Raw genomic sequence first — 16333 nt, 5'->3', positions numbered from 1 at the left:
AAGAGAAAACAGTTTTTTCTTTTGCAAAAAGGAAGCAGTGTGCTCGGTCAGTTGGGATGAGAGATAAGCTTGCGGGCAAGGTGCTGTGGCTTAGTGATGAGCACGGCTTAGACTAATTCCCGTGTTGTGATTGCTGTGTGAGAAGAGTTGGGCAATTAATCCACAATTCCAGCCCTCACATCCAGGCATCCCTTCTCTCTAGCCCTGATGTTGTCTTGCTGATTAATCTTAGGGACGTGTGATTCTGCTTGTGGCTGACTTCTCCACCTGTGTGATGGTCTCGGCAGCGTTGAACACAGAACCGTGATGCAAAGCGCAGCCTTTGCTAATGTGATCTGGAGCTTCCCAGGGAAAAACGCAAGAGGCTTGTATTCCTTCATGTGGCTCAAAGTCATTGCGTTGAGCACATGGCGGGATTTAGGGAGAGTGGTGGGTGTCTATCTGCTGCAGAGTAGAAAAATTAATTTTGCGGAGTAGAAATTAACACCCTGTATCCTGAGGACTGCACTGATCTGTTCCAAGCAGTCGTAGTACCCACTGACTGCTCTGAAGTTCAGAGAGTGGGAGAATTGCCCTGATAACAGCTGCATGCAAAGCAAGATTATCTGCATGACTTCATTTACTGTTTGGAAACCAGGCTGCCTTCATTCAGAACTTGTGCAGATACATCTGCCTTGAATCAGCAGTGCTCCCTACAGTCCATAGCCAAGTAGTCTCACTCCCTGAACCCTGCAGCTTGTGGTGGCTGGTGGAGGAGGAGGAGAAGGGGAGATTTACACTCTGTGCAAGGTGGGAAGTACGTGTTGAATGTAGTCGCAGTGAGGCTACATGGAAAAGCTGCTCAGCTAGCTATAACTAGACCTTTGTGCTGCTAATGAGAAATGCCAGTTAATAAATACTATTACTCCTTTGTAGGGTCTCACCTTCCCTCCAAGCACTTCACTTGACAGCCAGTAATTAGCCCTCATACCTGGCCTGTGCTAGGCGGTTGGACTTGAACCCCGTGCTGCTGATGTGGCACACAGATGTTGTGACTTATTTATGATCCCAGGGGTGTTAAATAGCCAGTGGCTGATACTGGGATACCTGTGCCCTAGCTGTGCCAGAAGACCTAAGCTTCTTTGTGTGCTAAGCCTTACCTCTCCCCTGCCAAAAGAACCTGGCATGCTTCAAACGTCTTCTAATTTTTCCTTCTTCTATCTCTCACCCTGTTAGGTGCACACATTACCTTTCCACCTTTTAAGAATTTGGACTGGTATTTTCAAAGGATTTTGCCTGAATTAGGTGTTCAAACACTGCTGAAATTCCAGCCTGTGTTTGTCAGAAGATCACAGTCTTAAGTTGTAATTTCTGTCATCACAGTTCTTAAAAAGAAAAATAAAGAATACAGCCAAGAATACAGCCACTTAAGATAAAGTATGCCTCTCTCTTTCTGCCAGCCTGAAAGCCTCACAATTGCTCCTGGCTGTTGGTAGTGCCTAATTAGTGTAACTTTCTCTGCAGTTTCATCCGTTCCCCACAGTTTAAAAAGCAACAGCATCTAGCAAGTTGTTAAGAAGGATGGTTTAGCCACAGTAATAGGCTTGGTAATTATTTTTGCGATGGTAGTTGCAGACAAGGAAGAAATCGCAGCTGTCCTGTCTAATAAGCATCAAAAGTCCTGACATTGCCTTCTTCCAGTTATCCTTTCTTTAGTCAATTTAATACTGTCAAATGGTATTTAAAACTCAACACTTCAGCAGCCGCAATCACTCACTGAAATCACCCCCAGCAAAACAGCTATACCTGGGGACTTCAATACATTTGGGATGTTGGGGCGAGGTGGAGATAAGCAAAATGTTTTCCTGATTTGGGGTCTCGGTGGAAGCAGAACAACACCTATGGTCTGGGTCCTTGGATTATGTCATTAATTGAGGTTTTCCGTTTCAGGGCCAGAAAGGTGATCCTGGGCTGTCGCCTGGAAAAGCTCGCAATGGACAGAAGGTAAGACTGGCCCCGAGTGCAGAGGCATCAAGACCCCCGTGCGCTCTGAGCTCTGTGCAAACACATGGAGGGAGTCCACGCTGCAGCCACAAGCATCACAGCTACCCAAGTGGACCTAGGACCGAAAATAAAGCTGTAGACCCCAGATTCAGGGCTAAATAGTTAACTAAGGTATTGACCACTGTGCACAGACGTGCCTGCCGCCACAGCTTATTGTTGTCCAAGTGTTTATCCATTTTACGCACAACCTGCAGCCCAAACTTCAGTCCCTGCTACCGCTTGCACGTGGCTGCTTAAGCTGAGTATTTAAACAAGCACATATGAGATCCAGCCCCACGTTGCCAGCTCTGGGCATGCATCTGTAGAAAGAGGCAATCCCAGTGTAAGTAATAAACCCCTTGAAGGCAAAGGGAAGGATGTTCTTGCCAAGGAGCTGAGAAGCAGTGGTTTGCCTCGCATCGCATGCGCAGCCCGCAGCAGATGGCTGCTGACGAGCAGCCTCGCTGTGCCGCCGGTGGGGAAAGGGAGGCTGCTGGGGCCATGGCACTGCCAGCGCACGGACCCTGCTGGGTGATAACCAGAGTCCTCTCCCCCAAGCTCTACTCAAACCCACACAGAGCGCACAACTGGGAAGTGTATCTGGTTTCTGGATTCAGCAGTTGTTAAGGATCAGAGTTCTGCTAATTCTTTTCAACAAGTTACGACTCCTGTTTTCGCTGTTCCACAGCTGAGCGATTTTTACTGGAGCAACAAGGCCTCACAGAAGTGTAGAAATGAATAGCAGAGCAATCAGGACTCCACAACATCTACCTCAATTAGTTCTTTCAGTGGTGTTTGCACAATACTTCATAACTCATGTCCAGGGCAAGAAGCCTGGTTCTCTTCCTTTCATCATAAGCCTTGCTCTAAATGCACAGCTAATAGAAAGTGTCAGCCATGAAGAACTTGGGCCCTTTATTTGAAATCAGATGCCTCCACAAAGCACACACAGCAAGCCACATGAATGCAAGATGGAGGGTGATGCTAGAAAACATTGAGAAGGCTAAGTCTGAAATGATGCTTTTAACCTAACAGCACGAGATGCCTTTTGAAATGTCTGGTACACTACATCGGCATGGCATCACACGGAAATCATCCACCCGCAGAGTCTGGAACTGTTTTCTTGCAAGCATGCTCAGTGTAAGCAAGGGAGAGATCCACATCCCTTTTAGCTCATGTTAACAAGGCTTTATTCCTGTTAGCAGTAATAGAAACAAGGAGTTTCCAGCGGGAGTTTGGAGTGATGCCTAATTTTCAAGCCAGATACTCCAAACGCATTTTCAGTAAGCAGGCACAGCACAGTGTTAAGAGACTCCAAAGGGTTTTTTGATCCTAATCAGAGGCGGCCAAAATGGGCTTGTACAAACAGATTGGATGCTAGAGAGGTCTCACAGCAACGCACTTACCCGTTCCTGTGATGATCTGGGTATGCCAGCTGGGATGCAATGCAATCAGTCCCTTTTCAAAAGTACAGGCCACTGAAAAACCCTCCCACCCACAGCCTGCAAAGGTTCAGTCCCCGTCGCACAGGCAGGTTAAACACTGATACCCTCAGCACCATCTGAGCTGAGCTGTGGGCTGGGCTGTTGCAGTAGTGTGGTGTGAGCACAGTCACAGGACTTGGCAGGAGGTACCTGTTGTTTTTATTGCATTTAGAAACTAAAATTTTCGTGCCTTGGTAATTTAAATGCCTATCAAAAGGCAAATGAAGCATGTGACTGAATGAGATCATTGAGAAAAAAAAAGAAAAAAGACCCAAAAAAAAGCATTCATTCTGCTGGCAAAAAGCTGGACTCTAGCAGCAGCTGCCATTAATTAGTTGGGTTTATTATTTTGTATGAGCCTGTTAATAGAGATGTTGTTTAAATCTACGCTTCTTATCCAGTCAGTTTTTGAAGAGTTGTTATTGAAATTAGAAATATCAATACTTGGGTGCTACCGGCAGCAAAATGATTTCAGTAACAGTATGCTAGTCATAGAGAAAATGTTGCTGAAAACTAATTAAACTTGCTTGCTTCCTACAGGGAGATGTGGGCTTACCTGGTTTGACTGGGTTCCCTGGACCACCTGGTAGAAAGGTAAGAGTATTCTTTTTCTAGTGAATTAGATCAGTACTTTTATTTTAAAATTTTCTCCTCTGACTCTACCTAAAGATTTAATTAAGTCATAGTACCAAGCAAAAAAAGTCTTATGCCTGTTTCGCAGATGTATAAACTGGGATGTAGGCTGAAGCAACTGCTTAAAGATTGTACCAGCAAGATTATGTAAGAGTGTGAAATGAAATTCTGGATCCAGATTTCTGTTGCTTCTTTGTATTCCATGTCCCACTGCACTGCGTCATCCCTCTGCCCCCTGGCACTGGCTTTCCATCAGCAAGCTGAAGTTAGGTCTGGTTCAGCCAATATGGTAACGAAAGGGGTCTACAACCAGCATCAATACTCAAAGGCTGGATTCAGAACAGGTTTAGACATTCCAAGGAAACCTTGACGTTTGCACAGCAATACCTCAGCAATCCATTCCTTGAACTCACGTCTTTTACATACCGAGGACATTTCAGACCTTCCAGATCCAGGCTGTGTTGGTAGGTTGGTTTGGCTTCTCGGAAGCTGGACCCGTTGCAGGGACCTGTTTGATGGCTGGGCTCGGTGAGCATGACTCCCCTTCCCAGCAAGCCAATATTGACGTAGCTAAGCTGAACAGTTAAAATTAGCGTCTTGTTTCAATCACTTCATCAGTCAATGGGCGGTCGAAGATAGACTGTTCCTCAGGCCAGTTAGCTGCGCACAAACACACACTCAGGTATGCTTTAAGACTCTGGGGAGAGAAAGGAGGTGTGGAGGAGTCTGAAAGGAGCCCTCCCTCTCCGTGATTGTTTGTTGTCTGCTTTATATTGGAATAAATTGCCAAGAGTAAGGGCTGGGTTCCTTTTTCTGCTCCCAAGGCTGATCACGCTTGGGGTGCTGTGCAGGCCAGGAGCTACAGCGTGATTAATTACCGGTCTTTTGCTGTCACAAACAAGTTCTAACAAATAGGGTGCAAAGGATACCATTCTCCTGGTATAACAGCTCATAAAATAAAACCTTGTGGTTATGATCAGCAAAATGCAGTGTCAGGAGTACAAGGACTTATAGTGGAAAAAGTCAAGAAGGAATAGGAGATTGAACAAACAATCCTGAGCCCAGCATATGGCCTTCGCGTCTGATCTCGGCTCTCCCCGGACAGGGCAAAGGCAGGAGTATGCTTCTGTTTCTTCAAGTAATGAGCAAGTTGGATGCTGAAATTTTTCCTTTGGTGGAGCTTAGAAAAAACCACCTCCCAGTAGCACTAGTCTGGCAGTAGTTTTGGTGTAACCTGGCTTTTATTAGCATCCTGCATTAAGAATTTACAGTTGTTGGAGAAACGTTTGGAAGAAAATCTTTTTTTATCTGGATTTCCTGCTGGCGTTTTCCCAGTGAAAACACGCTGGTGTCTGGCTGAAGGTGGGCAGCACATCTTGGCTACCAGAAAACAGCAACACCTTGGAAATGGGCATCCCTCCTGCTCACACCATGGAGGGACTGTGAAAAGAGCTCCAAGGGCTTTGATCTCAGAACGCCATGTAGAAACTTTCAAATAGGCAAAACGTTTCACCAGAGGAAACAAAATACTTTTCCCACTCCATGAAACTGCTTCGGCAGCGTGAGCTGGAGGCACAACCACGTAGCACATGGTTTTGGATAGCGTGGCTGCCTTAGAATGCAGAACTTTGCTCTTCGTAGGATTGGAGAGTCTGACCTCAGCGCACCCCCAAAGTCATTTTGCCTGCACCTGTCCACAAGTAATGAAACTGCCTTTCAACCCCTAGTTGTAATTCCCACCCTCTCCACCCAGAGCGAATGTGGCTGGTGTTGCCCAGCAGTTTGGGACCGGTGGCAGGACGTGGCTGCCCCCCCGCCTACGAGGGGGACTTTGGCTGGGGGCTGCGCAGACCCCCCCTCAGCAGGGCATTGCGGCGCGGCTCCCAGCCTCAAACGCTGGGCAGGAGAAAGCGGTTGTAGCAAAGTACAAGGTTGTAGAAGACGGCAGCAGTGAGAGAGAAGAAGCTTTGTTAAGGTCACTCAGAGAGTAAAGACAGAGCTGGGAACTGGTCGGTGCTTCAATATACGCGCTGTCCTGCAGATCTCGGTCGCTGGCCTCTCTGCTCTTCACATTTCCTCTCAAAGCGCAGGATGATCCTTTTTAGCTAGGAGAGAGTGGATTATAAATATCATCACAGATGAGTAAATCCTTCGCTGGAGTGCAATTTCCTTTCTAAATCACAGCCCTTTTTTCTTGAGCACCCTGTAATCATCAGGAAGTGTTTGGATAAAAGAGCAAATGCAGTTGTTTTCATAGCCTCTGCCCTGTCATTTTAGTGCTATTTGAAGAGGATTTTAGCAGGTAAATATTTCCACGTTGCAGCCAGCTTCAGCATAGGCAACCTTTTCTGGTCTCTCCTTGCTATAATTAACCTGAGGCAGAAATAACTGCAGCATACTATGAAGAAACGCAAATTTGAAGCTTCCCAGAGCTCATTATGTGTAGCGAGGAGGATGTTTAATAGGATGTAAGAGTAGTAGTCTGCCTATTTAACTTAAGTGCCATTCACTTACCATTACAGAGCTACTAATGCAGTGTCTGGGGCATGTTTTAGCTCAGGCCATGCTTTGAGCAGCTCAAAGGGCTGTCATTACCCACCTGCTCTGGGTGGACTTGGCAGGCTTGAAACACCTGAAACACCTGTCCTGCGGGAGCCCAGTCGGAGCAGAATGTTTGGAGCAGCCAAGCTAGGCACCTCTTCCTTATCGCTGCTGGAGTGAGACAGCCCAGTGTTTGTAGCCATGGAAGTAGGTGCTCCAGCTCTCTGGAGACAAAGGTAGTTCTGCTGTAGGCTGTGGCTGGACAAGCTGGGCAGCAGCTCCAGGAGGAAAGCCCATGGGCTCCGTGCTGAATCCCAGGGCATGTCTGGAGATGCTGAACCCAGGGCTGCTCCCGTTGGCAGCGCTCTGGTGGGGCGAGGGCCAGAACAGGCGCCCCCCGCTTGCACAGTGCCCCGCTGGTCCGTGCTCCAGGCACGGGTGGTCCAAGTGCTGGGCCTCCCACAGCCAGGTGGGTCTGGACCTTCACAGCGTGCCTTCACCTTCGGGCCAGACACCTGGCCAGGTGGATCATCCTCCCTTCTTTCTGCTGACGCTGAGCCTCTGCCGAGGAGCCAGGGAGAGGGATAGGCAAGAGGAAGATATCGTGGGGCAGGTTCCTGGAGAGGAGCAGGGAGTCCTGTCATCCAGCCCTGCTCCAGGAGCGGCTGAGGCACTTCCAGTTAGGAGCCCCTGGCCAAAAGGCACTAGCAGCGTTCGGAGAAAGGACCTTCGGGGTGGTTCAAGTAAGGGCCAGCCAGTAGCCAAATGGTCTTTCGGGTCAGCCGCTGCCTTCTCTGGAGGTGCAACTCAGTCAAGAGCGGGGCATGCTACCTCAGCCAGGTCAAGCAGGAGAGAATTGAGGAAAAGGGAATCAATGTTTTTCCAGGCCAAAATGTCTGAAATAACGAGCGAGGAGGAATGCAAAGGGGAGAGGGTAGTAGCCAGGATGGCTGAGCGCATTGCATACCTCCGCCAGCGAAGGCTTAGGCTGCGGGTCTAGAATAGCCCATGGGAAGAATAAAAAAGCTGTTAAGCAGAGGTGTGGACCTGGGAGCAGAAACAGGCCTGGGTTCATCTGGTGAGTGAAGCAAAAGGCCGAGCCTTCGGCCAAGCCTGGGTTCGGTTACGGCTGCCAGAGCAGGGGATGCTCCCTGCGGGCTTCGCAGGCAACGCACGCCAGGAGCCCTGGCTGGGGACAGGGTGAGTAGCGGAGGCTGAGTTACAATTCATGGTTGTAACCCACCCCGAAAGCATTTTGTTATTTCTGTAGTATCTTTGCAAGGATTGTTTCTTGTTTATTTTCTCTCTCCCATTTGTTTCAAGTTAAATTTTCTGCCTGTTTTTTTAAATCTTGCTAGTAGCCCAGCCAAACAGTCACCTCTGTAACTGAACTCAATCTTCTGATCTGCTCTGACTGCACTTGATGGAAATAAGTTTGTTTCAAATAAGTGAAGCAAGATAATAAAGGGGGGGGGGGGGGGGGGGGGATCTGAAGTGCCTGTCACTTGCAGAATTGACTCGGTGTTTGAAGAGAGATCTAGGTAAATCCTGGAGAAAGCAAACTCTTAAAATACATACTGATCAGTCTGCAGTGGAACAGGCTACCTTTGTCCTGCTTCGGTGTCTGCATCTCAAAAAAACCCTGAAAAACTGAAGCAGGTTTATGAAAGACTGTGAGAATGATTTGAAGCCTGCAACACTTGCCAGCTAACAAGCTGGATTAAGAAACTCATTCTAATTAATTCAGCAGAGAGAGAGCAGGTTAAGAGATGGCTTGCTCCCTGGTTTAGGTAGCTTCATAATGAAGGACTCTGAATCTTGTCATACCTTGTAGTAATTAGATTAGAAAAGCTGGAAGCCAGACAAATTCAAGCTAAAAACAAAACTGAACTTTCCCATGACAGTAAACAGTTATTTTGATGTTTCCTATGGTATTTCAAGTTCTAAAGTGAAAGTGAGCACTCTGAAATGTGAGTGACTCATGTTGTGTAGTCTCCCAACCTGCCCAAAGCCAATATTTCATCCTACAAGCCTGTGGTTTCCTAAGGATTAAGGATCACTTTGCTAAAGGTGTAGATTACAAGTAGACAGATCTGAGTGTAGATACAAGTCCAGCTCTGTTCATGGAGCGTCCTGCTGGACCACCCCCAAGGGCAGACCCCAGCGGGTCTGGGCTGCTGCTGCCGCAGCCTGATTGTGCAGTGCTGTCCCATACCTAAAACCTGCTTCTCCTCAGAACTTTACTCCCCGCTGCAAAGAGGAATTCAAAACAAAATCAGAACATTTTATTACTCCTTTCCCCCCACCCCCTTCCTTCATATTCATCTCCTCCATCCTATTTCAACAGGGATATAAAGGCTACCCTGGACCACCAGGCCACCCTGGACACCAGGTGAGTCTTCCCACTTTCCAGCAGTGGACCTTTAACGAGGGGTGGATTTGCTGACTCTGATGCTGGTTTGGATGCCATACGTCCCGCTCGGTGTGGACAGCCAGCTGCTTCCAGGGGCAGCCCGGGACACACGGGGGATGCGCAGTGAGCTCCCGTACTGCCGGCAGCTGTGCGCGTAGGCTGGCCGCGCATCAGCAGGTTGGTGGGAGGAGACTGCCTCAGAGCTTCTAAATTTAATTTCTGATTTTTATTGCTCAGCCATGTTAAGTTTACATGGTGGAAGACATACCAGCTTACTCTGCTCCCCCTTTATTTCTCCTTTTACATTAATTTCGTCTGGAGTTAACTAACCACATCACATTAAGTACTGACATGTAATTCCCCTCCCAAAGCCGATTCCCCCTCTCCCCATTTCTCCCCCCTTTTTAGTTGGTTAAGTCTGATGTTTGCAGTTCAGAAAAAAAAAAAAAGGCAATGAATAGCAGGCCCTGTTAGCAATGATGTTAAAGGATATTATACATGAATCCATTTAGTTCTGAAGAATTTTGGCAGAATTTCCTCACCAGTAAAATGGTTCCATATGCCAGATATAGATGTAGCCTTACACCTTCTCTTAGCCTCCTTGTTTCAAACTATCTGCTGCTTTCACTGCAGATGGAGGGAGGAGGAGAAATAGTGACACTTGCTTAATGCATGGATCCTATTGACTTGGCTTCTATGTGTTTCCCCCCTCATTAATTTATTCCACTGTGTACCTGCAATATTTTCTTATTCTCTATAAATTTGCATCAGGTTAATCCGTTCCACCCTCCTTAGCCCCCAGCTCAAAGAATGAAGCAGCTAAAAGGGCTTCCCAAGTGTGACATTCACCTTCTGTGCCTTTTCTTTTTTTCTTTCCCAAGGGCGAACGAGGACCAGATGGAAGCCCAGGTGCCAAAGGTTATCCTGGCAGGCAGGTGCAGTAAATCTCATCGTGCTGTGCACAGACTAGGGATTTGGGTGTGCAGGTAGCTGAGTACGTGCCCCACGAAAGACAGTGCAGACCTCTAGAATACGTCTGAATATTTTCCTTCTTCCCTCCCCAAGCTGCTGTATCAACGACATGGTCTTTCAACTCTGAGGGCACTACGGTTGTTAGAAAGTATTTTATGCTTGTGATAGATAAAACCTGAATTTCTATAGCAAAATCTGACAGATTTTTGCTTCAATATAACAACAGGGCAGGGGAGGAAAACCCAAAACAGCAGAGCAGAGAAACGTACCTGCAAGCTGCTAATAGAACCACAGAATGGTGATTCTCTTCACTTTTAGGCACATTTTGTATCTGATGTTGAACAAGTTAGAAATCTGAGACAGCAAAAGGTGTATTACCTAAAGAAATTATTTAGATGCCCTCTCACTAGTAAATTTCACTAGCATAATCATATATATATATACACACACACATACAAAATCATGCATGGACCATAAATATATAGAACATAATACTTGCAGCTGCAGAAAAGATGATGAAAGAAAACCAAGTCTTTGTTTTCATTCTGAAAAAAATGAAAAATGGTGACTTTAGGAACGGAGGAGTGGAGATTAAGATTGGATACTTTATTGTCTTACTGACGTAAGATACTGAAAAGTAGGAAGAAAAATTAAGAGGAAGAATTTGTAAAACCCTAAATGGAATCTGTTAGAGGGCAGAAGACCTGGCCCTGTAACGTTTTAGAGTGAAATGAATTTGTCGTGGTTTTCTGAAACGGACACCTTACTGTTGGGTTCCGTCCCGTCTATCTGTCAGTGCGTGGCGGAGAGGCCAGGTGGGTGCCAAAGACCCCAGCAGCCTGTCAGGGGTCTCTCAGACTTGGCATGAGTTTGTATGTGTGTTTTTACGCAGCTGTGCAATGTGAACTAGACGTACAGAACAAGTCTGCATCCCCCTGCCTCAAACTATCAATAATGTATGATCCATTTAAAACTGAAAATTAAGTTGATACCTTGCTTAGCACACTGGGGAGTGCAGATGGTAGGACTGGAGGAGAGCTTTATACACCTGACTAAATGCTCCGTTCATACTCCGAAAGGCACTTCAAGATTTGCATACCAAAGAATCTGTGTTATATGACCAATATATGACCAATATGGAGAAGTTCAAGCTGGTTTGGACATACAAAGTTAATGAACGCTGCTTAACATTTCACAGCAGTGTTGTGCCCATCAGATAAACAGGGTGAAATATTTGTGCCTGACATAGGAAGAACAAAAGTGCTTTCTTAAAATGTGGTTTGGGTCAGGAAAGTGACTTTCTTTTTTTTTTTTCTTTAAGGCACCTTTTTTCAGCATATCTGAATGCGGTGTGTATCCAGCATCAGAGCTGTTTACTTTACTGAGATTCTACTACTTGTTACTGCTGTCAGCTGTGCTGGCTCTGCCGCACGATGGGAGAGAGAGCTTGGCTCTGTTTTGATTTGCACATCATAGGCAGAATTAACTTCACCCGGATGGCTGAAATCTTTGGCGATGGTGCATGAGCCAGGAAAGAGCACAACCTGACTTTCACATCCCAGGCTGAGTGTGCAGTGCTGCCAGCTAAAGAAAATGTGGGCTTAGCCTTTTTTATTTTTTTTTTCTTTTTTCTTCCCCTTTTCCAGAAAAGCCCAACAACATTTGGAACTAGAAAGAAATTGACCTGGAAACTTGCTAGAAGACAATAAATATGAAAATTCATTATGCATTTTTACACGGTTCTTTTTCACAGTACTTTTAAGTGAGCAGCAATAGGCATAGCAGTAGAATGGGGAATGTATTTTCAGTTCTTTCTATAGCTGTTGATGCTGCAAAGGGATAGAGATATTGCAGTTCCAGCACTGCTAAGTGACTTTCTAAGCTGTAGAAATTGGAGAGGCTTTCTCACTACATCAGGGCCCACCTGTGCTCCCTAAACAGGTATTGAAATACATTTGTCATTTGTTGTGTGTGTGTTCACTTAGGCAGGAAAATGACTCGAGAGCTGCTGGGTACAGAGCATCACTGTACGTCGCATCGGAGGTGTAACGCAACCTCCGTGCACCCTGCTGCGTTAGCTCTTTCGGTCTTTATGATCAGAAATCTCGACTTCAGCCCCGGGGAAGGCTCACTATGTGCAGCAGTCTCAGGTTCTGCAGAGCCTCAGCTCCCCAACAATGGGAGATTTGTTATTTGTATCATTTTGTCCTTTTTTCTCCTTTGTTGATAGGCCTTGGACTTGGCCCTGAAAGCAGGACCACGCAGGGACGGTGCTGGGGATTTGGCACTGCTCGTTGGGTTAAGTTAAAGCCTGTCCACATTTGTCTTTGTTTTTTCCCTTCTGTTGTAGGGTTTACCTGGCCCCATAGGGGAAGCTGGCCCAAAGGGCAGTCGGGTAAGCAGCCTTTCATTTGTCTTTTCTCTGCTTGTTTTTACCAAAGGCTTCTCAAGAAACTTTATGCTGAATTTTGCAATCTTGAGACTAGTTGCTCTAATTTGTTGAATTCAGGGGATTTGAGCTGTGCACTGCTTGTTTATTAAAACACTGCTAAATATTTAAAATTAAACATGGAATATGTACCAAGATCAAAGTTCACCAATAGTGCTGATGATACGAAGCCAACCCCTTCAGAGCTCACATTGCAGGAAAGAATGGCATAGAAATTCCTACCAAAGACCAAAGTCTGAACTTTCTGTGAGCCCCATCTCCCAAAGGCCTCTTTAGTTTCACTAAGTGTGGTTCAGCGGTCTTCGACCATGCTGAATATGAGCTCTTTTGGGTATAGTCCTGGGTTTGGGAGTGATTTATATCATTATGCAGAGTAGCAAGCCAGCATCTTGAAGCCATGTGCAAATACAAACATTAATATCTTTGTTCTGCCTGGTTTTGCTCACCAAATTGAATTGCTGGGGGTTCATTCTCACTGCAAAGGATTTTTATTTTTATTTTATTTTACCAGTTGAGACTCTAGTTAATCACATTTTGTTCTTTTCCTGCAATTATAAAATCGCAAAGAGATTCAGAGCCAATAAAATCCCCCATTTCTTTACCATGTGATACTTTCTCTATATGCAGTGAATTCAACCAGCTGGCTTTCATCACTAGGCAAACTGCAAGGAATAAACAAATGCTGGCCCTGTAGCTAGCTGCACTGCTGAGCTGGGAGGGGAGATGGCCCGTTCGATGTCCTGCAGGAGAGAGGCAGATCTGAGATAGCGCAGCTCACCTGGCTTCTGCAGGTGGTGAAGTTTTCCCTGGTCCATCTGTCTCTCTGGCCTCACCAGGACTTCATGTAATTATCATGTGGTAGATGTGCAGAACGTAAGACTTGAAAATTACTTTCCACTTTGCAGCCCTGAGTGCTGAGGACTGAAATATCGATAGCTACCCGAGAGAGCCATTTTTCAGTTCAGCTGCAGTCCATCAGAACTGAGCACTAAGGTGCACGTTGTGGGTTGAGGGAGCCAGCTGTGGGCTCTTCTCCATCCCTCACCCCTGCTGCTGCTTCTGCAGGGGGTAGTTCAGGAGCTGCCTGCTTTGTCTCGGGATCTGGGAGGCGAAGGCATCGTTTTGACATTAGCCGTGTTGCCTGGCTACGTGTTATCCCTAGAAGGAGCGATGGACTGGTGAAAAAGTTTGGTGGGGTTGACAGTAGGAGATTTAGTGATGATGGAGAAAGAAAGATGAGAGAAAATCAGTGTTAACACTTGGCTCTTGTAACAGTGAGGTGCCACGGTGAGTGGGCTCCCTGCTGAAATTCACTTCCTCTTGGTTCTGCATGTTTGGCACAAATTAGTCCTTTGCAAAGGACCAACACACAAGGTAACTTTGTGCTAACTGCTGAGCAAAGAGGATTAAACACAAGGCTTTGATTGTTGCAAGGGCAGGGGAATGTAGCATTTTATGCAGCATGTCTTGTCTGAGCAGGATCCCCAGGCGGTGGGGAAACGCCGCGTCCTTGAAAACGCGACGCCTGCCGCTGAAGGGAGCAGGTTTTGTGTGAGACACGCTGGTGCGAAGGAGGCTCCTTTGTAGCTGGGTGTCGGAGGTCTGTGTGTACGCACTGGTTGAGCCTCCTACACCGACCCGAAGAGCCTGGAGCAGCATGCTCAGCCTCTCCCTGCCGAGGCAGGGCCCTTGCTGCTTGGGCTGCCAATGTGTTTGCAAAAGGTCTTGGTGTTGCAGCAGTTTGCCGGGAAAGGCTCGAGGCAGAACGGTTTTTGCTCCTCCTCAGCAGCAGGGTGGTCGGCAGCCTGGCACGCTTGGTGCTTGGGTGAGAAGGGGCTGCGGTGTGCCACCACTGAGTGACACAAGCAGAAAGGGCTCGGTGCAACAGGACATTTTCACAGCACAGTTTGGAATGAGTGCAAAAGGCAGGAAAAGAGCCCTTGGAGAGATGAAAGGAGGTGTAGGCTCATGGATTGCTTCTGCTGTTGCTCTCGCTAACTTTGAACAAAGCTCCGTTTCCCTCAGGTACACTTAGAGCCAGCCCAGGTAAGGTTCCTTCTTGCTGGCCTCTTCCTGCCTGGAGTCCTCATGATCCCTGGTGTGAGGGTATGTGCCCTTGGACTACATCGTGGAAGCCAGCACCATGCAGTCCATGGGCATATACACTTGCCTCAAGGTTTATTTCATCATGCTGCCACTGACCAGCGCTGGAGGATGCTCTGCTGCTCAGGAAAAACAGGCTGCCTGCTAGCTAATAGAGAAATGTACCTGACTAATTATTTCCTCTTTTCTTTAGGGATATATTGGTCTCCCAGGATTATTTGGGCTACCAGGGGGTGATGGAGAACGAGTGAGTATTTTGCGAAGAAAACCTTGGTGTGTTGCTTCAGTACAGTTCTTCAGAGCTCATTGTAACCTTTCCTTCGGCAAGCATGCCGAATGTTTAACCATGCCTTCGTTAGCCTCTTTCTGCCCTTGCACCAAGACCTGTGTCCCTGTATAACATTGACGTTCAGCTCAGGAAAACCTAGGCTTCAGGCAGAGCCATCAGAGCTCACTGTTGAGTAGGGGAGGAGTTTTTCTGTATTGTCCTTTGCTTAAAAATCTGCCTTCCTCCTCCCCCTTACTAGCTGATCTTAGTGGGATGGGACAGGGGGGGGAAATGTATGTGGAAATTCCCTGCCCCCACAGGAGTGACATTGCAGCCACGGTGTCCCAGCATTTTGGGTGTCTAGCTGGAGATGTCTGGAACGAGCCGGCTCTTGGAAAGGACAGTGCCTGGGGCTTTCTGCCAGTGGGCTTTCCTTCCAGTCCTATCGAGCTGGGCAGTCAGGAGAGGGACCTGTGGACGGGCAGCTGTGGCTGCCGTTTCCATGTGTCCTCCCTTCCCCCCCCCCCCTTTTCATTGTGCCTTCTCCAAACCCACGTGTTCAGAGCTTTGCAAGACCGCCCTTGCTTTTTTTGCTCTTCTCCCCCACGTCCCCCCATCTGCCTGATCTCTAGCCATCCAAGGACCCCTTCTTCCCACTGCAAGAGCTCCTAAGGAAGGTTGCTGTAAGATGAAGACTGTTTTATTCCAGCTTTTTCTCCCTCAAACACAAGCTCCAGAAACAAGAGAGGCCCCAGGAGTGTGTGGGAGCGAGTGTGCATGTGCCTGCCTGGGAGGGGACTGCCCTGCGCGCTAGAGTCGCTGATTTAGTGCTCGTATAACTAAATAAGAAACACAAACAGAAGTTCTCCAGCGAGTGCCTTGGCGGTGGCCTTCGTTCGGTTCCAGACCAGTAGCTTAATGACTGCTCCTGCTAAACACAGCTCCAGCCAGTTGCCCTGGGTGTGGACGCTGCCTGCGTGTGTCCTCAGGGAGGGCCGTAGTTAGTGGGTGAAGGTTAATTGTCTTCTGCACTCGCAGCTGACATTCTGATTCCTGAACAATGCTGCAGTCATTAGCCTGTTTTGCATTCCCCTTTCTCTTCTAGCTTTGTTTTGTATTGTTGGTTGGCTGTTTGCTTTCTCAACCAGACCTATTATTTTTCTCTCTGTGTGTTTTCCTTGCAGGGGATCCCTGGAGTTCCTGGGAAGAGGGGCAAGATGGGTAGGCCGGTAAAGTTTTTCCTCATCTATTATGCAGACCTTGTTGAAAGAAACTGAAAACAAAACATCTGGCTTTTGGCTGGATCCCTTCATATCTTCTGATGGGAACTAAATGGGGAGATCAAACAAACCTTTCCATGTATCTCTTGTCAAGCAGTAAGAATACTGAAGACACACACGGTTCTCTTCCTTTCTTCCATGCTCCACACGCTTCACAGGCATTTTTGT

General features: G+C 47.2%; 1 protein-coding gene across 2 annotated transcripts in view; it reads left to right on the top strand.

The window, feature by feature from the left end:
* The window catches only part of COL27A1 (collagen type XXVII alpha 1 chain), a 159602-nt gene that overhangs the window by 37565 nt on the left and 105704 nt on the right, over positions 1-16333 (top strand). For both annotated transcript variants that reach the window (XM_040606985.1, XM_040606986.1), the window contains 7 exons: positions 1930-1983; positions 4047-4100; positions 9028-9072; positions 9975-10028; positions 12416-12460; positions 14811-14864; positions 16070-16114. In XM_040606985.1, the coding sequence (XP_040462919.1) occupies positions 1930-1983; positions 4047-4100; positions 9028-9072; positions 9975-10028; positions 12416-12460; positions 14811-14864; positions 16070-16114 (351 nt within the window). The remainder of the gene's footprint in view (positions 1-1929; positions 1984-4046; positions 4101-9027; positions 9073-9974; positions 10029-12415; positions 12461-14810; positions 14865-16069; positions 16115-16333) is intronic.

Source organism: Falco naumanni, chromosome 9 (assembly GCF_017639655.2).
Source record: "Falco naumanni isolate bFalNau1 chromosome 9, bFalNau1.pat, whole genome shotgun sequence".
In the NCBI taxonomy this organism is placed as follows: domain Eukaryota; kingdom Metazoa; phylum Chordata; class Aves; order Falconiformes; family Falconidae; genus Falco; species Falco naumanni.
This window is presented reverse-complemented; position numbering and strand designations above follow the sequence as displayed.